The sequence below is a fragment of the Amphiura filiformis genome, unplaced genomic scaffold (assembly GCF_039555335.1).
Source record: "Amphiura filiformis unplaced genomic scaffold, Afil_fr2py scaffold_44, whole genome shotgun sequence".
NCBI lineage: Eukaryota > Metazoa > Echinodermata > Ophiuroidea > Amphilepidida > Amphiuridae > Amphiura > Amphiura filiformis.
In genome coordinates this window covers 511,332-537,435 of record NW_027305508.1, presented here as the reverse complement: position 1 = coordinate 537,435, position 26,104 = coordinate 511,332, and the positions used below count along the sequence as shown (strand labels likewise).

Below are 26,104 nucleotides of genomic sequence, written 5' to 3'. Positions count from 1 at the left end.
GCTATCAGCAGTAAATGGTGTATTGATGAACTACTTGCTACTCAGCAGTAGATAGATGGAGCAGTGATGAATTACTTGCTCTCCGCAGTAGATGGGGTATTGATGAACTACTGGCTATCAGCAGTACTATGTGGCATTGATGAAACACTTGCTATCAGCAGTAGATGGGGTATTGATGAACTACTTGCTACTCAGCAGTAGATAGATGGAGCAGTGATGAATTACTTGCTCTCAGCAGTAGATGGGGTATTGATGAACTACTGGCTATCAGCATGCAGTAAATAGGGCATTGATGAAATACTTGCTATCAGCAGTAGATGGGGTATTAATGAACTACTTGCTACTCGTCAGCAGTGATGAATTACTTGCTCGCAGCAGTAGATGGGGCATTGATGAACTACTTGCTATCAGCAGTAGGGCCTAGATGTGACATTGAAAAACTATCCGATATCAGCAGTAGATGTGGCATTGATGAACTACTTGCTATCAGTAGGCCTATAGTAGCAGATGCACGTGCGAACATTTTGAAATTTTAATGCTTAAAGGAGTATTTCGTGATCCTAGCAGCCTCTTTTTATGACATTTTTCAGTAGATAGGCTATCCACGAAAAAAGATTATTCCCAAAATTTCAGTTGATTCCGATTTTGTGCTTGTGAGTTATGCATGATTATGTGTATTACACTGCTCCATAGACAATGTGTTGTAATTTCGTTCTGTATAGCAGAACGAAATTCAAATTTCACGATATCTTTGCTAAACGAATTTTAATTCTGCAAGAAATATTTTGTACATAAACATTATGTAGCCAGAGGTATCCAATGATATAAAAGTCTCAACTTTTTTTGAGAAAAGTAGGGGGATGATGCTGTGGATCACGAAATGCCCTTTTAAAATGGGGCAAATTAGAACATTATTGTGACCTAAAATCGGGTTAAGGATACGATACATGATTTACCGACAAGTGACTCATTTCGGAATGCGATCATGAATTTTGAAGAAAAAAAAGTTTCCACAGGCTTCGTTGGGACTCGAACCAGAGATTCTAAACTTCCATCGATTACGCGTCTAGCGCTTTACCGGTACCGCTCGGCCACCGTGGAAGTTGAGCGGATGAGTGTAATGATAAAAGATAAATCTCATAATGCCATTTTTAGCCTTTTGTTTACTAAAAAAAGACGCGTTTTGTAAAGATAGATTAGCCGTTTTATGCATAAATAGCACAAAAGATCGAGTCCCCTTAAAGAAAGATGCACACTACAACTTATTCTAATTTCCTCTTCCGCTTCCTTTTTTAATTGTTTTTAATATTAATTGTTAATAGGCCTATTACTTTTTTCCTCTCAACCCGCAGATCGTGGCAAAAGCACCAACATTACGTAAATTTCTACTTTTGCGGCAATTTTGCGCAAAATTTTTCGATTTTCCCCTGAAATTCACTTTGCTCTCCCTCCGAAAAAATTCCTGGTGCCGCCATCGCCACTGAGTGTGGTCCAAAAAACAACTTACCCAATTTCAGAGGTCGATTTCTCATTGGGCCAAATTGAAAAGTCTTTTCAATTTTATGTACCATAATTCTGAAATATCATCTTTCACATTTTTTTGGGCTAAAAAATGACCAAATGGCGCTATAGTTTTAAGGCAAAGGGTAAAAATTAATTTTGTCCACGAGTAAGCTTATATGGATTGTGTCATCAGTAAAGTACCGGGGTAGGCCTACTTGCAAACTTTGCGTGAATCAAAAACGATTTTCACAAACTCATCTCACAAACGCAAAATCGGAATCAACTGAAAATTTTCGGAATATAAGCTTTTTTCGTGGATATTTTATACTGAAACATTTCATAAAAAGAGAATGCTAGGATCATGAAATATAGGCTACTAAATATTGTATGGTGCTAGGTGATGGAAATTCACTAATACCCGCTAATAGTACGTTTATTATCAATCCTGTTGCATATTTCTCCTTATATTAGGTAGGCCCGAGGCTACCGGCCCGTGCCAAAAATCGCCCACGTCGCCCTGCCATCAATTGCTTCCCTCTTTTGGCTGGCGTAAAAATTCTTCCCCCTATGAACATAATTAGGCCTATTCACTCTTTACTCTTAGAAAAAAGGTGCAACTTAATTGGAACCTTTTTTGTCCATATAGCACCATAATGCAATGCTAAGGTTCTATAAAGAACCTTTAAAATTTCTATGAAGAACCTTAAAGATTTAAATAGGCAAAGGGACTTTAATTAATTAATTCAAGAAATCAGCCTTGGCTAAAGAATCATTTTTTCTAGACCCAGCTTCAAGCGTGCAGGTTCTACAAAGAAAGAACTTTTTCGCTCTACAGAGAATGGAGAACCGACGGGTTCTTTTTTTAGAACAAAAACAGGTTCTTTCTTAAGCCAAGAAAATGTTTTTGCAGAACCATAAAGCTTGAAGACTTAAACCGGAACAAAAAAGGTTCTAATAGATAAGTCAAGTTGCACTCCCCCCCCTTTTGAATTGTAGGATACAGCCCAGTGGATGTAGCATAGCTGTAGCAGAGCATGTAGCACCCATTTGACTTGCCCAAATGTCTTGCCTTTTAAAGAACCTTTAAAATTTCTATGAAGAACCTTAAAGATTTAAATAGGCAAAGGGACTTTAATTAATTCAAGAAATCAGTCTTGGCTAAAGAATCATTTTTTCCTAGACCCAGCTTCAAGCGTGCAGGTTCTACAAAGAACCATAGTTGGCTGAAGAACTTTTTGGTCACTCTACAGAGAATGGAGAACCGACGGGTTCTTTTTTAGAACAAAAACAGGTTCTTTCTTAAGCCAAGAAAATGTTTTTGCAGAACCATAAAGCTTGAAGTCTTAAACCGGAACAAAAAAGGTTCTAATAAATAAGTCAAGTTGCACTCCCCCCACCCTTTTGAATTGTAGGATACAGCCCAGTGGATGTAGCATAGCTGTAGCAGAGACTGTAGCACCCCTTTGTCTTGCCTTGTCATTTAATTTTTTTTATCAAAGACTCCTTGCTTGGGCTCATCCAAGCTAATCTGGCCCCCTAAAAAGTTTAAATTGCATGACCTTGACCTGGTTTCATAAGCTCAAATTAATTTTAGGGGGCGCTATTACATTACCTGATTGTTGTTATTTTTTTGATCACACCACTTTCGACCCGACCTTACGTACGGGTCGCTTTAACGGTGAGTCTCTTTCGCAGTCTGAAATATTGGGCTACAATGAACGTAAACTTCATTACTTTTATCTGCAGACGAGCTTTTACACGTGAAGCATGCGTAAAATCCTAGCAACGATATCGTCATAATTCCTTTACATATTCCTGAATTCTGGAGAGTTTACTGCAAGCGAATTGTTATTTCCTGTATGAATCACAGTATTTGTCTGAAACGAAACACAAGGAAAATAATTCTATTAAATTCTCTTCTTATGTGTGTGTGACATCCAGTGACGGTGAGTCGATAAATGGCGTAAATAATAGATTGTATATTTATGTTTCAAGCAAACCAACGTCAACAACACACACATCATGCACACACGTATTAATGCACTCACAACACAATCACTCATTCATTGTAAATTGTAATTTGTAAGCACATATTATGCATTTTGATATGCACTCAATATCTGTACAATGGGTGCAGGGGTAATTATCTAGTGTAGCTTGTAGGTTCATGATTGTATGTTTTTTAAATAATTTTGGCCAAGTTTCAACATTGTCATGATTTTTTAACATAATTTAGCACTCACTCATGCCCGGCCAGACTCATGCCCAATAACTAGATGTGTATAAATATAATATTGTATTTATCTAGTCCGAGGTGCTCTAGTCGGGATTATGCACTTTCAGTTTCTCGCGCGTTTGAACGGGAATTGGATTGCGTACTTTTTCGATGTCTAGTGAGCAAATTTCTTCAATATTTTGAGAAAATGATGTCAAATTTTCTATTCTATATTGTTTGGTAATAATGTCTTTTGCCAATAGTATGTTTAAAGTTGTAATTTTGTGTTTTTGATCGCAAAGATCGGATATTTTCGCTTCGATTCAATTCTGAACCCTTCATGCAAGGGTGCCGATTTCGCAGAACTTTGACGATAATTTTGCCTTTTTGGACACTAAAATGCATTCGATCCTTAATTTTGTTTCAACCGAGTCTTAAATTAGCAAGCACAATAAGGTTGGTACCACTTTTATATACATTGATAAAATTTTAAAGATTTTTTTTCAAGTTTCTAACCGGCGCAAATCGTTAAGTGTGTATTTCCCATTGACATCCAAAATGGGAAATACGAGTCTGATGGACATAGGAACGGCGTCCATGAGACTCAGCGAGTCTAAGGTGCTCTGACGATAACACTCCGATCTACGTATTAGGCCAGGGGGACAACGGAACCGCTACATGAAAGAGCTATTTTTTAAATATTTATCATCATTAAAATAGATTCATTGTCAACCAAATTTTAAATTAAAAAAATTAATCATTATTTTGACTCATGTATTTGCAAAGATCTTGCCAAATGCTTTCCAAAAACACTTCTTTTTTTTTTTTTTTTTCAGGGTTGCGGAGATATTCATGATTTAAATTTGCGGACATTGGTCAAAATTTGGACAAAATATGATATTTTTGCGTAAAAAAGAGCAAATTCATAAATTTTAGACCCTGAAACTCTTATTATGAAATTGCATTTTTAATTCAGCTCATACATGCCTGTAGCAACAGCTGGAACTTGGATATTTTATAAAAATATATTGGGAACCGGGCCACACATTTAATTGAAATTCACTGTTTTTAGGGTCCGATTGTTATCAAAATTCTTTAATTTGTGTACATTTCAATGGGAATTTGGGCAAAAATAGCATTATTTTGTAAGTCCGAAACTCATCAAGTATGAACAATTTTGAAAGAGCTCATGTGGGAAGTTGTTCATTATGGTCCCCTCAACTGATAATAAGTTGGGTTTTGAAATAGTGTACTGGGAACCGGTCCACACATTAATATCTCTCTTATGGTGAAATTATGGACAAAAGTCCCATAGATGCCTGTGTGCAAGCATAGTCCAACCAATTGAATGCTGTGTTTGGCATCCCTAGTAGAACTGTCCCAACACGCTCCTTGACCTTGTGTTCTCAATCTCAATCTCAATGTGGTTTCGTCGGTAACGGTGAGCTGCTGCAACACATCTAAACCAATGTTGCTACCCGTACCCGTGAAGTAGTTCCAGTAACTATAATATTTTGCAGTAAACTTTGACGAGGGCGTAATACTGTGATGTTGAAAGTCATAGGCAGGCGGTACCAAGGGTGAAATTACGTGGGGGACTGGAGCCGTTTGGCCCCCAGAAACTCTGAAATGTCCCCTGGTTCCATCTCAATTGTACTTGACCAGGGGACACTTTTCTCACAAAACTGGCCCCCTGGATGGTGAACAAAGAGTATCAAATTCAAAGCAACTAGTGCTTATTTAACTCATCCAGCACATCTTTATTTTTATTGGCCCCTTGGTAATTGGAAATGGCCCCTGGTTCCTCCAAATCTTGGTGAACCAGGGGCCACTTTTGTGACAAAGTGGCCCTTGGTTCAAGCTCTCTTATTTTCACCATTGGGCGGTACTATAGGCATGTAGGTCACGCGACATGTGACGTACGAGGATGGCGAAAATACAAGGCTGACAGGCGGTGACAGTCCCATTCAAAATATACGGTTAGCAGTTATAAATTGAAAAACAACATACTTACAGTGGGGTACTTTGTTGTACCCCAACGGTTTTAGAGTTAGATAATTTTGCTTTGACACAAATTTAGAATAATGTTGTAAAGTGAAGATATCATGATTCATGATTATGTGTTAAAATCCAATGCCATGGCGACGTCAAAAATGGCGATATCGCATCCGCCACCACCTGGTCATAGTAAGCTACACTATTTTTCGCTCACCTGGAACGTTTTCACTAGCGACCGTCTTCAGCAGATATGGTGATTCTGTGATGATATCTTGTCCACAGACGGAGTCAGAGTCGGGATATCTCTCACTGATGACGTCATACATTGTATGATATGATTGACAGGATGACGTCATAGTATCCTATCTGGGGTAACTTGCTGATGCCCAGTGTGGTGGCGCTACATCGTAACATCTAGATGACATATACATCATCCTGTCAATCATATTATGATGTCATCGGTGAGAGATATCCCAACTGTAGACAAGATATCATCACAGCATCACCATCTGCTGAAGACGCTAGTCGAACTAGTGAAAACTTTCCAGGTGAGCGAAAAATAGTGTAGTGTTTTAAAAATTAAACTCTTATCATTTTATCTACCACTATGTACATATGAATATCCACTCGTATAAATTTATTTTAAAGATGTCTTGTTTTTTCTTTTTTTCTTCAGATCTCATCATTTCAGCAAACCTAAAAATGGTTATCTTGTTAGAATTCATCAGTTTGAACTCTTGACTGTCTCCATGTTACAATCTCCTGGGGGCACTGGGTGCTGCTGTAAGCGCTCCTTTCAATTGCATGCATGACTTCATGTGTGGTTCCCATCGGAGGGCCTATGAGTGCCCTGGAAGAAGGGAGTGCTAATGATGCAGGAGTTACAGAGACATACGAGGATGCGCCACTTCCACCAAGTAACGGACCCATTTTAAGATTCTTGTGTCCCAGAGATGTGGCAGAAGTTAAGAAGTTATGCGCTGAGTGGTTTCCTGTTGAGTAAGTGCATTAATTACAATTTATATAGGCTATTTCAGTTACTTTGAAATTCATACAGTCTGTATGGAAGACCTTAATTAATCTCCCATACAGTGGGGTGTAGATTTCAAATGGAGTCACCCAGCCAGGTAACTACATACATATTTTAAAGTCATACTCCCTCACTGTGTGGAAGAAAAAGGCCACCACCATGCATATGGTGTATGGATTTCAACTGGTATAGCTCAAATTTCAATTTAACTATCTAGAAAGTGGGAATAATTCTGGTATGTGCACAAGTATAACCCTAACCCTAACCCTAACCCTAACCCTAATCCAAACTCACCCTAACCCTAATCCTAACTTTCCCTAATGCAGAAATACAGGCACGTAAAAATGCTCGAATATAGGGAATTTTGACCTTTGACCTATTAACTCTGTGCGCCATCAAAATTCCAAAAAGTTTTTGCTAGAAAATGAAACTTACCATAGAGGTCTTTAATTTCAAACTTGTTCGGACTTGGGATCTCGATGGCGCAGCCCGTTATGATGCTCTGAAGTTTGCACAAGGGCGCTTTTCATCAAAACATAGGATTTGGTATTTTTATGCGCCATCAAAATCCCAACTTTTTTTCTTGGTTTTTGTGATGTAACCATTTGGTACTTCAAAATGCAGGTTGGGATCAAGGGTGAAAATAAGAGAGCTTGAAGCAGGGGCCACTTTGGCAAAAAAGTAGCCCCTGGTTTACCAAGATTGGGAGGAACCAGGGGCCATTTCCAATTACCAAGGGGCCAATAAAAATTAAGATGTGCTGGATGAGTTAAATAAGCACTAGTTGCTTTGAATTTGATATTTTTGGTTTATTTTTGGTTTACTATCCAGGGGACTACAATTGAGATGGAACCAGGGGCCATTTCAGAGTTTCTGGGGCCAAACGGCTCCCGTCTCCCACTTAATTTCACCCTTGGTTGGGGTGATGATGGCGCAAGATGTTATGCCCCTCCAAAGTTTGCCATTTATAAACTGGGCTCATCAGAGAGGTTGAAATTTCAAGAATTTTTTTCAGCTGAATGAGGGCGCTGTGCACGCTCAAATTGTACCTGTGAGTTGTTGGTGTTAATATGTACCAAAATGATTTTTTACAGAAAATATATATTTTTTTATATGGCTCAAAATAAGCTAAGGTGTCATAAAAGTGTAACACACAATTATTTTTCCAGCTCTTTTCTTTTGGTCTCCAACCAGGTTTAAATTATAGTGCACATATATCGATCACAATCCACTAAAAGAAAGATAAGTTATAGACCATTTACTTCACAAATTTAATTTTCTAGCCCTTGCGTACGTTATATTTGACAGACACAATTTTGATGATTTTCTGCAATCAAATAAAAATTTATAAAGTATTACATGTAAGGTATTTTGTGGTTATTTAGGTGTAGGACCTACAGCAACTGATTGTGGAAAAAAATGTGTCCAAATATTACAATAAGGAGGATAAATTGTTATAAATAAAATATGTGTGTCTGTCAAGCCATAACATACGCAAGATGTCTGTCAAATGTAACATACAGAATAATAATTTGGCAAAAACAGTAGTTCAAGATGGGAAATTGAATGAAGATCACATGCAGTTTATAAATCACATGTTTTAAAACACTTTTATAAACTCTAAACTATCATCATAATGTGAACATCAAGTGATTTTTAATTTTTTAAACGTATTATGTATGTTACTTTTGACAGACACATACAAATCTTTATGTATGTTACTTATGCATACAAATGTTTGACAGACAACACTTAACAATGGATTGTGTCATCAAAAAGCTTCTCCTCACAAAGTGATAGTGCCACAAAGCTAGGTGGAGCTAAATGCTATGTCATGTAGCATAATTAGCTGTATCACCCTAGTTTAGCAGGAATTACAGCACCGTCTTGCGTATGTTACTATTTGACAGACATTTCAAGAAAAATTTTAAAATTGTTATATGTTCAAAAAAGATGGCAGCCACTTAATTACAAATTGATTATAATATGGAGAAATGAAGTTATTTACAATAGATTTACCCTTTAGTTTATGCTTCAAGTCTTTGTTTATAAAAAACTGAGGGACTTCAAAATCAATCAAAAGTTTGACAGACAATAGTAACATACATAAGGCAAACTTTTAAATCCTTTTTTGATCTGTTAACTTATAATTCATAATGCCTCTTTCTGTTTTTTTGATTGGTTTACTGCACCATTTTGGGAAACAGGTCACATGAATTTCTATAAGGATCCATAAAAAAAATTAAAAGCTGTTGAAAAAAGGCGTCTCTTGGCATGTTACAAATAAAAGTGTAAAAATAGGCATTTTTACAGCTATTTTTTTAAATTTTTATTATTTAGAGTGAAAGGATTTTACTTAAATTGTGTATGCTATGTCTTTACTACCTAAACTTGCCACTAAACTAGCAAATATTCCATTTCTATAATTATTATTTTTAAAAAAAGATGTCAAAATATATGGCTATAATATGACACCTTAGCATATTTTGAGCCATATCACAACCCCCCCTTATTTGGGTACATAATGAAGACTGGCTCTTAACCATGACAACCATGTCTGTCACTGTTGTGTATTAAAATTAATCAATTATGTATGATCTCTACTTGCAGGTACCCAGACTCCTGGTACAAGGACATCACCAGTGACTCTCGCTTCTATTCTTTAGCAGCAGTTGTAGAAAACAAAATCGTAGGATTAATAGTAGCCGAAGTGAAAACAAGAATACGATGTCATAGGGAGGTAAGATTGCAAGAGTTCTGATGTATTTGCCCTGTGCTTCATAAGGACCGTCGATGTCAGGCTTTTAAAAATCGATATATCGGTCACTCAATATCGATAATATTCTCCCAATTTATGTGATCTGAAAATTCAAGTAACTAAAAGCTTAAAAAAAAGTAGAAAATGGAATATAAACTTCCAACTGCTGTAAAGTAAAACAACAGTTATTGATTCCAGAGATTTTGACATTTCAAAATATGTCTGTTCTTGTGTAATAGCGGTGGCGAATACTCTGCATACGCCCAATTTTTTTAAATACTTTTTTCATTTTCGGCAACTTCGATGTGTTGATTTTCTTCAGAAAGTGATATCGGCGATATTAATTTTGGTGGATAATCGATTTATTGATTATTAATATTATTGATATATTGACGGTATCGATATATCGGCGGTCCTTAGTGCTTCACCTGTCAATGCAATAACCGGGATCTTTTCCTAGTGCCCTGAAATGTGTGATTTGTTTTGTATTTGGTCATGTGATAAAGACTTTGGGACATATGAAAGATCCAAGCTGCTGTGCTCAGTGCTGTCAATTTAATGTCACTGCTACGATTTTTTCTTTCGCCACTGTTGCACATGTTAGGATAATTGCAGCATATTGGCAAATGCTGCTTTTCAAATCACTCTGACTGACATGATGATACCTCTGCAATGACACTGGTGCAATTACATTTCTGAATTAAAGTTAGAATAACATTGCATGTATGTGATTAAAGTGGTAGAGAGGGAATTCCTTGAGCTTTACTTTTTAGTTCAGATTAAAGTAAAATCTGTACCACATCAAAGGTTACACCAAATTCCGCCCTGTAAAACATCCCAGATCTTTGTACTAATATTGGTAAATTTACAGATTTTAATATGAAATTATGTTGGGACTCTTTGAATTGTTTACAGTCTGGTGTTTGTTTAGGGAGAGAACTATTTCGATTTATGTAGCAGGGACTGCCTTTTGAGAGGAGGGGCCATACATGTAGTGTGCACGGCACGCTTTTTAAAGCGTGCCACTGCCACTTCGAAAATCAGACAATCGATAAAAGCGTGGGGTGTAACTTTGTGGGTAAAAGCGTGATATAAAGCGTGTGATTAAAACAAAAAGCGTTGGACTTGTTTCAACTTACACTTTATTTGTATTGAATGATAAAATAGTTGTAGTATCCAAGAAAATTCGCCAAACCCGCAAACCATATCGCAAGATAAAATTCCATTTCATTCATATTTACGTGCTTCCAGGGCAATGTATACAATATCATCCAAAACCCCTGCCAAAACTCGTACACTTGATATGCAATTGTCCATGTGTGGTAGTTTCTTTACATCGATTGTATATTAATGAGTGATGTCATTGATCATGCACCAAAGAAGAGTAGGCTATAGTGTTTCACTGAACACATCGATCGAGATGAGAATCAGTTTCATGACAAAAACAACATTTGTACGCCAAAAGAGTACAGTTATGAATTTAAATGTTTATTATACAGTACAATATTAGTTGTTCACATATAATTTGCATTGTTCACGTAATGTATCATCTTAATGGAGAGAAAAACATCGGAGTTTTGCAAGATATACAATGTACATTTAGCGATTATCACTTCAAAAGACTGACATGACTGATGAGAGTTTTAAGCTTATTCACAATATGGCATGGAAATGTTTGTAGTTTTTCGGGGCGGAGCATTTATTACAGACTATCGGTACCGGTACTGAATTTTAAATGATATTGCTCATTTCTCAACAAATGACTCATTTTGCTTGATCACAAAATTGACTTGATACCTCATTTGTATTTCCATTGCAGGATTTTAACATCTTATCTGCCACATTCCCAAGTTCAACTCAAGTTGCTTACATCCTCAGTTTAGGTGTAGTGCAAGAACACAGAAGAAAAGGAATAGGTGAGTAAATGTGGTGTTTGTTTATTTTGTCTCACCCTGTATGTCCTGTATCATGTAGGCCTACATGTATAGTATTCTAGTAGTCTAGCCAAGGCGACAAATGGCAAGATATCTGACTAGATACAGAATCTGTTGGGGGATACCAGCAATGATTTACAACCATATGTTATTGCCTCGCTAGCTATGGATTGTTGGTCCTGGAGAAACTTTGTAGTCCCCTGCTCCCCAGTCGCATGCAATGAATGTCTTGGTAATATAAATTGGTATAAGTCTTGGTATAAGTTGGTCTGATTACTGTACAACCACAGTAAATTCCCCAGGGCACCCATGGAAAACAGTGTTACTACTGATTGGGTATCCCCAGGCCCGGGCCCAGGCTAAAGAAGATGTAATAAATAATAAAATAAATTCCTGATGTCCTGTATCACTTATTGATGTTTTGGTGGGTTAAAGCATGTCTCATAATACTGTATGACCACTGTAAGTTCCTGTACAATGGATCATGTATTTTTAAAATTGATGTTTTTGTGTCAGTTGGTGTCATAACTGTACGTCCAGTGGAAGTACATTTGTAAACTTTTGAAGCCAACCATGGTGAACCTGTCACATTGTTTGTTTTGAAGGTCAAATTCTGAGTTCAAAGGTTACTTGAGATGTCAAATTGGTTTAATCCAACTATTATGAATCTGTTGCATTTATTGGACTCTATACATGTATAACCTCCTTTGGATATTGTCATCATGTTTATGTGTGGGATGTGGGATGGAATGTTGTTTACAATATATTTCTAAAGATAATGTCTCCGACTAGTAGTGAAATCATTGTGACATGTCACTCAGATAGCAACTACATGTAGCACTACTTGTGGGTAAATAGTATGATGCTATATCTATACAGGCCATAGAAAGAAAGGGGGAGAAACCAGGTGCTCTATTACCACTCTGTCTAAAGCATTGTCAGCCATTTAGGAAAACTTGGGGACACTTGGGTCCATGCTGACAGCATACCGAATTATAAAGAAATACAAATGGCCATAAATAGATTCAATTCAATACCATTTTACTTAAAAATACAAATAGACTTAGGATTGAAGTGTTTTTCAAGGTGTGATCAGTTGTTGTATTTTTATCTTTAATCTGAATGCTAAAGCATTTCAACTTTGCTGTTTGTTTTTTTACTTGTTATTGCTTCTAGCTGCTTCAGGAAGAAAACCAGTGCCTAACTTGATAATAATAGTATAATAGCTAATCACCCATAGTATCCACTTGTCAGGCTAAATAATAGCTTTGGAAGACAGAATTTTATAAGTAAAAGCTATGGTGAACTTGAAGGTGGTCAGATTTTATCATATCATGTTAAATTCTATCTCACATTGAAGCCAACCATAAAAAAACCCAATCTGTTGCCATATTTTGAGTTGTGGACCTTCTCCAGCAGGTTTAAAGCAAAAAATGTGTACACAATGCCACCATCTTAAAATGAAACATATCTCGGCAAAAAATTTTACTGGATAATGAGAAAACATAAGCTTTTTGGATATCAAAATGTTATGGTCATGTGGGGAAGGAGATGAGCCTGTAAACTACATGTATTTAAATGCAGATCATAATTCTTCAAGTGAGTGGCCATGCAAAACAATATTTATTTGAAGTTGATGAAGTCCCAGTAAGTTGCTGAAGCCTGGTTGGTTCGGGACCGTTCACAAACACTTGTTAGGGGGCCTGATGCAAAAAAAAAAGGGGGGCTGAAATTTTTGACCCACCTAAGGGGGCCCTGAAAAAATGACCTCAATTTTTCCTAGAAAAATTGAGTTTATATGCTTTTCTATGGAGTTGACCCATAATTTTATGTCAAAAACGGGGGGGCCCTGAAATTTTTGAGGTCTGTAAAGGAGGGGCCCGAAGAATTTTTGCGATGAAATTGTTTTGCATCAGGCACCCCCTAACAAGCGTTTGTGAACGGGCCCTTAATGTTTTGTTATGTAAAATTTATGATATGGATTTTGATAGGCAAACCTCAATTTTTAGCAGCTAAGACACTGAACACTCAACATTATCATAATAAAACCACACTAGATAAGAAAATATGGGTCCATCATTCATGCGGTGCATTAAATCGTACATTTGAGATGCATTCTCTAATGGTATTATTTCACAGGTGTCAACTTACAAATGGGTGGTTACAGGTGAAATCCATACACCCCCTATGAAAGACATGAAATCTCCCACACAGGGAGTGTAGATTTCAAATGGAATCCCCCATTCAGATAACTCCATTTGAAATTCACATTCCCTGTGTGGGAGATATAAGTTAAGTCTTCCACAGGGGGTATGGATTTCAACTGGAATAGCCCAATACATGGTGTCTTATTTATTTCCACATTCTCATCAGTGTAAAACCATCTCATTTACCATCAAAGTAATGAATCTGTAGTTGTGAATTCATGAGTATTTTGTGAGGGTAGATCAAATTTCAAATACCGTATTCAATCCAATAAGTGCCCTGGGCACTTAACAAAGTCATTTTGGGTGGGCGTTTATTTGTTACCTGGTTTACCTAATTTTTCGTAAGGGGTGTTGATTAGAGACAAATTTACGTACCAGTATGTTATAAAAGGGTCCTGAGATGTTCTAGTAGTTTTTCTGATGTAGAAAATGTATTGCAAGTTTACACAGGACTTGTAGGACTTCCTCCAGCTATTTCACCGTATCGACGTCTATCTGTCACTTCAACATTGATGGTACCCTTTAGCAAATTGGAAATTTCCTGGGTGGGTGCTTATTGGGGCACAGGCGCTTATTGGAATGAATACGGTAGTATATATAGTTTCCCTCCATGAAGCTCTCATCAAATAAGATCCTGGAGAATGGAAATTTTGCGCTACATTTATTTTTGCGCTTTTCACATGCATTGTAAGAAGCTACCGTGAAAATAACAATGCACAAACAAATACATTCCTTTTGTGTACAGTTCAATGTGCGATGTATTAGAAGCTTAGAATCACAAATTTAAAAACAAATTAAACAGTTAAATATGGGCAAAGCACAAAAAAATAATATGATGAACTTGACTTGCCACTAAGTGAAATGGTGGGAAATACATGCTCTTAGAATTGACTAGTACTTGGCACCTGCAATTTTCATAAACATCTTAGAACAGAATGCTACATGAGATCAAATTGATAAGTGTTATTATATAATCAAGGTAGGTACCGGAAGGTACAAAATGTACTAGCATCATGTAGCTGAAATTCCGTTTCTTACTTTAGTGTTCATTTGTAAATTGTACATTGGCATATATACCCATCCACTGCTCTGCAGATAGTGCTGTTATTATAACTTATTACAGAACAGGGGAATTATTTCATTATTTCATTTCATTGTTTTTTGATAAGAGCATTTTTAACCAGTGATGGTACTAGGAATTTTTTCAGGGTGGGGGCAGGGGGGGGGGAAAGTGATTTTTTTGGGGTAGGGGACTAGGGGTCAACAATCTGTTTTTTGATTATTTTTGTGCCCGAGCATACTTTCCTACATATTAGGCAAAATATTTTGTGCAGAAAATATCTTAGTGACCCTATAAAGGTAAAATAATTATAAGAAAGTTTATCAGAACTTTCATTGTATCTTGCAGGGTGAGGGTTTGTTTCTCCTCTACATGTTGCATGAATACTTCCCATATACCTATGCTGTCTCCTGTAACCTAATAACTAGACGGTCTTTTACAAAAACATCACTTGCAGGCCAGGCCATAGAAATAATACCAGGTTAAGAGATATGGTTTCTTTTATAGATGAATTATGACTTGAATACATAGTGTTGCCAAGTAACGCTATGGATGCCTTTCAATTACATATCTTCTCTGTGGATGCGAGACTCACAGCGAGAGGTAGACAGACATACAGGTTTGATGTTAAAATTGAATTCAGTAGAATTGTAATGAGAAATGTGCTTTCTCTGTTTTGTTGATGCTCTCATCTAGTTGATGATTTCTCTATTTAGTGAGCAAAGTAGGCAAAGGAAAAAACCCTGTTCTATGGGCCGATGGACTTTGTTTTGTTTTGAACCGGAATGAACCCATTCTCAAACAAAAACACAGTAAACACAAGCATATTTTCAAGGTATGTGACCACATTAATTAATATTGTTATAAGTCAAACACATTATTACTTGATTTATAAAATGAAGAATTTTGCAGAATTGTCAATTTCAGCATTTTCTTACCTTGGTCAAGGCTCCCGCTAGCCTTCAAAAACTCTACGTCCGATCGGACGCACAACTGTAAAACCTGGTCGGGAAATGTGTGTCCCACAAAATTTTTGTGCGTCCGTACATGTATGTTAATGTGTTGGGCAACAGGCCCGGGGGTGCCACTCATATACCATTGCATGTTGTCATCACTGACCAGACACTTTTATTTTTCACCCAAAACACTGACATGCCCAAGGGCTGAAAGGTAACCCTTACCACTGACCTGCTATGAAAAAAGGATACCCAAATCACTGACCACAGCCATGGTGCAAACAAAGGTACCCATATCACTGACCTTACATGTCCCAATGACCCTTTTCACTGACGAAGGTAGAAAGCAATATTTACCTAGTGTATTTCCAATCCCTTTACATACAATTTTTGTTATAATATGAAATAGCCTGGAATATCATCCTTAACACAAAATTGTGGTCATACACAACAAACAAGCTGCAATCATTTCATTGGTATCCAATTAGTACAAGTACATCCTGGGAAGATCATACACCACAGGTTAGTTGTAGTGGAAAAGTTTTATTTCCTATTCTTGGCAATAAATACATGAACCATATTAAATTCACAATACTTTTGCATGATGTATAATCCATCTTGGTCATTTGTGGTGTATGATCCCTTGGGATGATCACAGTTTTCAATGACTAAAGTACACACAGAAATTGTATATCAATATTTGTAAAATGTACATACAAATACACACTCACTTTTTTCCCCGTTTAACTTCGGTTTTGCGCGGGTGACAAACAGCGATGGCAAATGTCACTTCACGATTTCCAAAAGGCATGGTTCCTGTCATATCTGGTTCAGCAGTCAAAGCGTATGTCGTAATCCATTCGATTACACAGTATCTGTACCTTGTACAAAATTAAGTAGTCTCTACGCCCGTCTCACGCAGCCCGCTCGCAGCATGCACAAACATCACCGAGTTTTAATCATGGTACAAGACCGGGCACAAGACTGATATATTACACTTATAGACCCGGAAGTAAGAAGTTGTTTACAATCAGGAACGAAAACAGCGGCTGACGTCAAATGCTGGACTTTGATTTTTCATGAACCCAAAACGCCGACATATCTATTGTAAAAAAGGTACCCTTTTTCCAGAAAACACCAAAATTGAGACCCTTTTCGCGTCCCGCTGGACGTGGCCTATGCTTAAAAAGATACCCTTTTACCATGAAATTTTGGTCGGTGATGACTTCATTGACGGTTCAACTGGCACCCCCGGGGCAACAGGGAATACAATTTTACAAAGCCCCCGATTCCCGGTATTGCATCGCAGTTTGATGCAAATATTTGACTATTTCCTTTCAGATTCCTGATGAGATTTTAAAGATTTGTGTAAATATTATTGTCAATAACAAATTACGTGAATGCAAACTTGCTGACAATGTACCGTACGATTGTTTAGAAAGTTGTATTTTCAAAAGCTTATCACGTCTCACTGCCATAAGAGTTTTCATTCATTGACTGGTGACCTCGACCCGGAAGTGTTGCAAAATGGGAGTGGTTAAATGTGAAAGGTCAATAACTCATTTTCTGATTGGTCCATTGGTTATGAATATTAATTAAGCTTTATTAGGAGAATTAGGAGTGATCAGTCAAGTTAACGTAATTTTCACGATTTTTATGATGATGAAGTTGGTAAGCTTATAATCACTAATTTTTGGGGTGAATCAAGTTGCGTCCGACTGGACGCAACGGGTTGATGAAATTTGTTGAACATTGCGTCCAGCAATGCAAAAATGCGTCTGGACGCAAGAATTCGCGTCCAGCGGGAGCCTTGACCTTGGTAGTAAATCACAGAACCAAATGATCAGATATTGTGAAAGAAAATTTTCTGCAATTTGAAATTGGACAAATTGAATTTCATAAAACAAGTTTGACCGAATTTCTCAATTTTAGATTGTTCAAGCCCATTGAACAGGGTTCCTTTTTTGCTACTTTTATGGGATTTAAAACAAAATCTCTAAAAAGCCAACAGTGAAAAAACAAATTGGCACAATTTCTTTTCCTTTGGGAGACTTCTGCAGATAATGCCAATTTTGATATCCTGTCCAGGTATGATAAGTGTAGGCAATTTTGGTGCCCCAAATGGGGGGGGGGGGGCAATAGTTTTGCAGGAAAACTTGACGCAACTTAAGGGTATGTACACAATGTGTTGGGGTACATTTTACATTATTTACCTTTAAAATGCATGTTGTTCAAAATCAATATAGGCAATATGCATCACATCACATTATTTTAAACAATTTGCAATGAAAGAATAAAGGACGGGTAGGATTATTTTGTGTGTGAACTTGGGGGGGGGGATTTTGGCAGACAATTTGGGAAATTTACAGATTTTTTAAAAATCTTTCGGCAGCCATGGTGTTACTGTCTTTGATTTATTAACAAACTTGAAGAAGCCTGCTTTAGAGTTGGTTTTGGTTTTCTTGAATAGAAACATGTTTGTGAAAACCTACAATGTACATATATTTAGATGAAGCCTATCAAATTGATCAAAATAAATGTCATTTGCAAATGAATGGGAGAACTCACTAGGAAATTGCATTGCAAGGTCTCTATCAAAGGTGGCTTTCATAAATGTTCTGCATGGGTAATCATGTGCAGCAAGTGGAAGTGTAAATCTTTGTTTGTGATGTAACATTTTCAGTTGTTACATGTATGCACTTACCATGCATGTTAACGTTGTTTTGTTGGTACTTTTTGCTCTCTGAGCAAGATTATTACTTTGTCACTAAGGTTGATTGTCCACCAATTTTTTCTCTGTGAATTTGTAAGGGGTGGTGAATTATAGGAGGGGGCAAAGATTTTTTGACCGGCCAAAATGGGGGTAAGCATTTTTTTGGCAGGTCGAAAGGGGGGTCAAGCAATTTTTGGCAGGACAAAAGGAGGAGGGAAGCGATTTTTGGCAAATATATTACGACCTAAAAAGGTGTAGAGGAACATGTTCAAATTTGCAACATTTCCTGCTCGCTGTGCATGTATTATATGATAAGACAATTTAAGGTTTTAAATTTGGGTTCCCCAAAATCTTAGTGTGTGTATGGGGGGACAAATATTTTGGTACATCAAAGGGGAGCGGGCAAAGGTTTTTGGCACATCAAAGGGGGAGGGCAAAGATTATTTAGCATGGCCAAAGGGAGGGGGGCAAGCAATTTTTGGCAGACCACTTTGAGAATTCACCACCATTGGGGTACACATAATTATTGCACAGCCCCTTTAGAATGATAAAACTGTAATTTTGCAGTGCAAAGTTTTGGCCTGTAATATTAGGACATACATACATGTACAATACTTTTATATATTAGCATTTTTGTGCTTTATATTTTACCAGCATAAATACATGTATACACAGGCCGGCCTAGCCATGCATGGAGCGAATGTTGTGGAATAAAGTTCCTTCCAGGGAAATGTTGACGTTTGGAAACTAATTATGTCCAGGTTTCCCAAATTGGAAAAGTGACTGCCTGTGTTAGAAAGTTGCATATCTTGCCGCCAAATAAACATTTTTTCTAAGCCTGGACCATGCCCTCAAATCAGGATATTCTGATAGGTGTCCTTTCAAATTGCATGCAACCCTCCAGTGATTGGTTCACAGCGAGTGTTCTATACAATATTTCGCTGGGCATAGATACTGACATTTAAAATATCCTGAAGTTAGCAACTTTGAGTGTTTGACTTGTTCAATAGCATGGAACAGGAAGTCTGAGCGGAAATCACTGGTTGCACAATTTCCCATCACATTGCCAGAAAATCAAGATCAATGTTACTTGAATGCCAAATCCTTGGCTGTTAGTGTTAAAAATCAAATGTTAGGAAATTATTGATTTTGGTCAGAGAGGGAGTGACCAAGCATGCAGTAGGATGGATAAGAAACATGTACGGTACTAATTTCCGCTCATATTCCACATTCAACAACTCTTCCTATACCCTTGTACAGGAGCCAACCGTTGTTAAACCGTGATGAACCCACACTTTTACTGTAGAGTATACGCGAACGCGAGCGAAATTACGCGTTACGCGATAGCGCGTAAAATTCGTCATGCCTGGAACCTTTGTGCGTATATGCCAGCTTACAAGTTGAATTCAGTATTTTTCAGGTAGCGGCTAAACATTGCCGTTTTATTTTGTAGTTTTATTGCTGATATCAAAAGAGAAATCATCGAAGTTTTTGTAAGGCTGAGTGGCAATGATTAACTGACATTCCTAGTCGTAAAATAATCGTGAATTATACGATATTTAGCTTCTTTTCGTTGTTGAAAGGATTCAATCATGTTTCACCGTTGTTCATCACCGTTTAACAACTCGCGTCCGGCGCGTCTACGCTGTTTACTTCGCTCGTGCGGCCGCATCGTTGTTAAACGGTGATGAACAACGGTGAAACATGATTGAATCCCTAATTCAAAATGTAAAATGTGAGACTTAATTTATAATTTATTCATTTGGTAGCTTTATACCCACACACTTTATATTTTACTCCCACGCTTTTTAGAAACTCTAATCCTTTTTTCGGACTTTCAAATCCCCAAACCTCCAGCTGCTTGTTCGTGGCCCTGTATAACTTGTTCAAACAACACATAGAATCACACAAGAATAAGTGTGCTGGACAAACAGTGTAAACCTGACATTATAAGGCCAAAAAAAAAAAAAAGAAGGTTCGTCTCAAAGCTTGCGCGCGCGTTTGTAAAATCCCACGATTTTGACAAAAAACAAATGCGGAAATTTTTTTTATTTCAAAAAAAAAATTTTTTTATAGTTTTTTCCAGAAAAAATAGACGAAAATCGGACTTTTTTCTCAAAATACCATGAAAAAAGTCGGACATAAAAAAAAAAAAAAAAATCACATTTCGCATTTGTTTTTAAATTTCTCGTGAGCTTTGAGACAAACCATTTTTTTCTTGGCCTTAAGCAGTCTGAATCTGAACATAATAAACAACATTAATTTCAAATACAACAGCAACATGATTAAATAAAGTCAGGAAAATTAGCGATAACAATCATTTTGATGCAGCCTGAATAATCTCAAAATTATGAAGCATTTTGTTGAAAATGTGAAGCTCTTCCCAATGCTTCAACGCTTAAAATATGCGCTCTCATCTTACTATCATCCACACATGTGTAAAAGTTGGTTTTAAATATCCCCTGACTTAAATCTACCCCCATCTTGATCACCAGCTTCTCCCCCAGTGGGTAACGCACCCCCTTCTGCCCACTCCTCTTGTTGGCTGCCCTGTATATCTTGTTCAGACAACACATGTAGTATAATCACATAATAATATGATACAGTCAGAATTGTGTTCGTTATTCTACAGGGCAATATATTGCGCTAAAAGTAAAACGCCTTGAAGCATGCTTGAAAATAGACTGCATTTATTACTATTGATCACATTCTTACAACATTTTTTAATTATAAATTGTGCGCTGTGTTCAGTGTTGGCGGAAAACAAATAGCGTGAATGGGAAATTCATGTTTTGATCAAATATTTGCATTTTGAAACACGATAGCAGGTAGGGTGGTTAGTATAGAGTTGGATAATGGTGTATCGTGGTTGTGATACTCGAAGCACTGTCTTATTCAGCATATGTGTTTTTTTGATCAAATTATATTTTTATAAGGAAACACTCAATTTTAAGAGAACAACAGACCCCAAAATGGCCACATTATAAGCAGAACACATAAAAAACACACCATAAAATATGATTATCTAGGGTCCAATTTTTTTTTATTAAAATAAAATTATCGAAATACAGGTGGTTATTTTCATGGAACATTAATTTCACAGGCAACACAGCTACAGTGAAAATAAAAATGTGCGAATATGTTCCATTATAAATGTATTGGTCTACATATATATTGACAGGTAAGAAAACTGAAAATTGCTAATATTTAAAAATAAATGGAAGTAGTTCAAAATTGACAAAGCGTGATAAATTACACATGCAAATATTGAAAGATAAAAAATTTACACGTGCAAACATGTGTTTACAGTACTGTAATTATATATTTTTGTGCCAATTTTGAACTGTTTTCCTTGTTTTTAAATTCATGATTCTAAGTTTCCTTACATTGACCTAATATATTCGCGCATTTGTTATTTTCGCGGTAGCAGCTTGGAACGCAAAATGCGCAAAAGTAATGTAGCACGAAAATGTCATCTTTTACAGTAATTTAAATCCATCTACTTGGACCGGCAAGTGTTGAGGCCAGGCCTCTCTTCCTATGCTGTACATTCATTGAGATGGCTTAATCTCACTTGTTACTGCGGGCGTGATATTGATAATGTCGTTAGCTAGCGATACTTTGCTGTACTAAGATCACATTGTCCTATATTATGTCATCTTGTGTTACATCTGATTCTTATTGTAATGTCTGGGGGCACTTGTGTTCTGAGATTGATATTAATATGCTCTTATAATGTGTGAACTTAAGGGATCCAAAATGAGCGTTTATTGCGTTTCGACAGTATTTTTTGTGGGACATGAGAGCATCTCAGACCTATCGAATTACATTCTGAATCTGAAGCATGTCTTTCTGATATCAAATAATTTTCATTTTTTAAAATCACAATATAATACAAATTTTATGACAAATTATAAAAATTTGATATTTTTCAAATTTTGATATATAACAGTCCTCGAAGTAAATTATATAAATCTAATGATATATTCTTAAAGTGTATGTAGCAGGGAGGAAAAGCCGACGGTCAATTGAAAATTTTGACCTTTCATATTGAAGATATGGATTTTTTTCCAAAAAGACCTAATTTTTTTTGGATGTTTTGGGAAAAAAATCCATATCTTCAATACGAAAGGTCAAAATTTTCAATTGATCGTCGGCTTTTCTTCCCACCTACATACACTTTAAGTATAAATCATCAGATTTATAAAGTTTACTTCAAGTACTGTTAAATATCAAAAATATCAATTTTAATGATTTGCCATAAAATGTGTATGAAATTGCGAATTTCAAAAAATCAAAAGTATTTGATATCAGAATGACAATATTCATATTCAGAATGCAATTCGATATGTCTGATGTGCTCTACTGTCCCAAAATAAATACGGTCCAAACGTTCATACCCCAACCCTTAACCAAGCGGGCGAAAAAAATTTCTGGGGCGGTTTCCATAATAGCCTATTATTTTGGTCGTGTTCACTACCCCAAAACAGCAGAAACACAGTAATTATTTTGCAATTTTTTGATGTTTCATGTTGAAGGTATTTTCAAACATATCCTGTTTTTACTGATATTTGATATTATGACACCCTATGATGTACTTTATGATATTTCATGTTCGAGGTCTTGTTAAAAACGTAACCTATTTTCTGATTTTGACACCTAAACGATATATATGTGCGTACATCGCTTGCCCGTGAAAAACTACCCTTTTTCACTTGTAGCATGATTTGAAAGGACCTCAAACATTGAAACATATATTGGTTTTCTGCAGTTTTAGGGTAGTAAAGGAAACCAAAATATGTGTTTAGGGTAAAGCCACGATTTTTCCGTGTTACAAAATTTAAATTCCGTGTTACAAATTGGACGATTCCGTGATTTTCCGTTTTACATTATAAAGCACTGAAAAGTAAATACAAGCATGTTTTTAAAAGTGTAATTTGTCTTATATAATTATATGTACCTTTTTACTGTAGTCTCCCCTCAACATCCCCATTAAAATGATCAATTGTCTTGTGTGTACTTAGCTGTATCGACCAGAATCTTGCATCGTAGGCTTATAATAAATGCTAGAATGGATTGTTTAATGGTTGATTACTGCTAAATTAACACTTTTCTTTGTTTTCTTTTGCAAATCAACACAAAAGTTAGACATTTTACACAGTTTTTCACTATTTTGTGGCATTTTCAAATTTCTGTGAGCAAACCCTGAATTCTGTGAATTTTTCTGTTTTTCCGTATCACGGACAAATCGTGGCTTTAGTTTAGGGTATTATGGTATAAGGGTCTGTTTTGAAAGTTCATGCATTTAGCATGATAATGATAATTGATATCCACTTCAGAATACAAGTGCCCCTCCCCCAGGCAAAAGGTTGATGTATACAGGACATGGGATAATTATCATCCTTGTTTAATAACACTTTATGACACCCAAACACAAAATGGATGGGAATAAGCCTCGTAGCCATGCATCTTGAATAATGTCTATTTGCCATTGCATAATGACAGTGCCGAAGTGTAGGTACAGATAAGGACAGTGCACTTTCCCAACACCAATGAAAGCTGACCTTTTACAGCGGCGGCGATGTTGAAAGTATCTACTTTTTGAGTACATGTAGGTTCCCATTCCCCCTTCTTTAAAATAAAGGTGTTGTCTATTAACATGCAGAATGCAGACATCTATGACCCTATTTTACACAGGGGGGAATTGATTTTGCCTTCAAATTCAATTGCATCATAGGATCCTACATGTATGTGTAACACGATCTACTCCAAGGGGGCCAAAGGAGACAATTTTTAATTGAGTTATTACCTTATGCAAACATTAGGCTATCATATACGGAAAATACCAAAGGTCTAGCATTGTTGATTGAACTTGATTCTAAAATTCTGTGATCAATGTTTATTTTCTTATGTATTTGATTGTTTTTAACGCCATATTTTTGCCTTATCTCAATTTCAAATGTGTTGCCTTGGGGCCCCCTATCAACCAGATCACGTCACATATCTATCCATGTTGTGAGTGTTGATATTAGAAAGTCAATCAGAGTGTCTGTGTATTGGGGTGGGGCCCTAGGTAGTTGAACCATACACAAATATACTGGGTAAGTAATACCGAGACCACATATGAGAAGAAAATTACAGTTTATATTACACAAAAGTGTTCACCTAAAGGTAGTGTGTTGTTTTCAAGTCCAACCGTTTTCAAGTGTACATATGTGTGAAATTGTGTTTTATTAAATGTTCAGTCTCGAAGCTTTTGATTTTGATGAAAACAAGAAACATCAGGCCTAACTGTTCATCTGTAATGTCATTTTATGCATTGTGTTCAGATTGCTATCCTACATTGAAAACATTTATTACTAAATAAATATTAGCACTGTTTTATCAGTGACTAAACCCTAAAGAGTCTTCTTTATGACTACCTGTACTATATAACAAGCACTATTAACATGTACGGTGTTACATGGTACATCATTTCAATTATATCTTGCAATATTTTGAAGATAATCAGCACAGAGGCTGTTACAAGAAATGCAACCTCTTCCCTTTTTAAGATGACATTTCCAAAGACTCTGGGTCTATGACATTTACAAGATACATTGAATTCACTCAGTCACGTTTCTAAGAGGAGTGTGCAGATGGTGCTATAGGGGAGATAATAAAAGGAGAAAATGGGACTCATTTGTAAAGTGTGTTTACATTGCAATACTGTATATATGTGACATGATCAAGGGGAATGACATGTCGGCATTTTTCAGTTAGAAGTTTTTTACATCATTTTCTGGCAGTTTACAAATGCTACATTTTGATGCAAACCCCAACAAAATCGAACATTTGGTTACCAAGTTATGAGCCATTTATCAATAGCTGAAAACAATATAAAACAAAAGAATTTGAACACTGTTTTTGCCAATATCTCAAAACAATATTTGTGGCATCCGACTCATTCCCCTTGATCATGTCACATATTGTCACTAGCAATGTAGGGAAATATTGGACATTTTAATGCTCTTATTGATTCGCATGAAATTAGTATTGATGCAGGATTTACAGAAGGGTATACAGTATGTATGTAAACAGTAGTGGAAGAAGCGTTAAAATTTTTGGGGGACGAGCATATTTTTCCGATGTTATTGGAACAGTTGCACACAAATTTCAGACTATAATATTTTATTTAGTTCCAAATGAAGGTGAATTTTGCTAATTGAGGGGCCAGTGCAAAATTTTGCAATGTTACCCTATTTTGGACCAAAACATGATTTTCAGGCTAAAAAGGAAGATGCATCTGGCATTTTTGCATAATGTTTTTTTTTTTTCTATTAGGATTTTAAGGGGCGTGGACAAATTCAGAGGACACATCCCCAATATATTGCCTGGGGGGATGGTCCATACAATCATCCCCCCAATGTTGACGCCTGTATGTGGGTTTCTGACCAAATTAACCTCATATTTGACCATTTTAACCCCAAAAGTGCCAATGTTTCACATTTCGCACAAATATATTCCACTTTTGCACCATATTTCATCATTTTGGCTTCAATATGGCAAAAATTTTGCACCATAAGCTTATTTGGTCACAAAAAGGTGCTGGATTCACTATACATCAAGACTTTTTTCCAACCCCACCCCCCCCCCCCCCCATGTCAAAAAGAAATCTACGCCACTGGATATTGTATGCGTGCATGTACGCTCTGCGTAATTTAGACATTATGTACCGCCAGCAAAATATC

The 26,104-nt window shown here is 36.5% G+C and overlaps 1 protein-coding gene across 1 annotated transcript in view; it reads left to right on the top strand.

The window, feature by feature from the left end:
• The first annotated feature begins 3,318 nt into the window (after positions 1–3,318).
• The window catches only part of LOC140144182 (N-alpha-acetyltransferase 60-like), a 47,360-nt gene continuing 24,574 nt past the window's right edge, over positions 3,319–26,104 (top strand). Inside the window, exons 1-4 of the mRNA XM_072166007.1 lie at positions 3,319–3,449; positions 6,393–6,715; positions 9,357–9,486; positions 11,324–11,420. Coding sequence (XP_072022108.1) covers positions 6,525–6,715; positions 9,357–9,486; positions 11,324–11,420 — 418 coding nt within the window. The 5' untranslated portion in view covers positions 3,319–3,449; positions 6,393–6,524. The remainder of the gene's footprint in view (positions 3,450–6,392; positions 6,716–9,356; positions 9,487–11,323; positions 11,421–26,104) is intronic.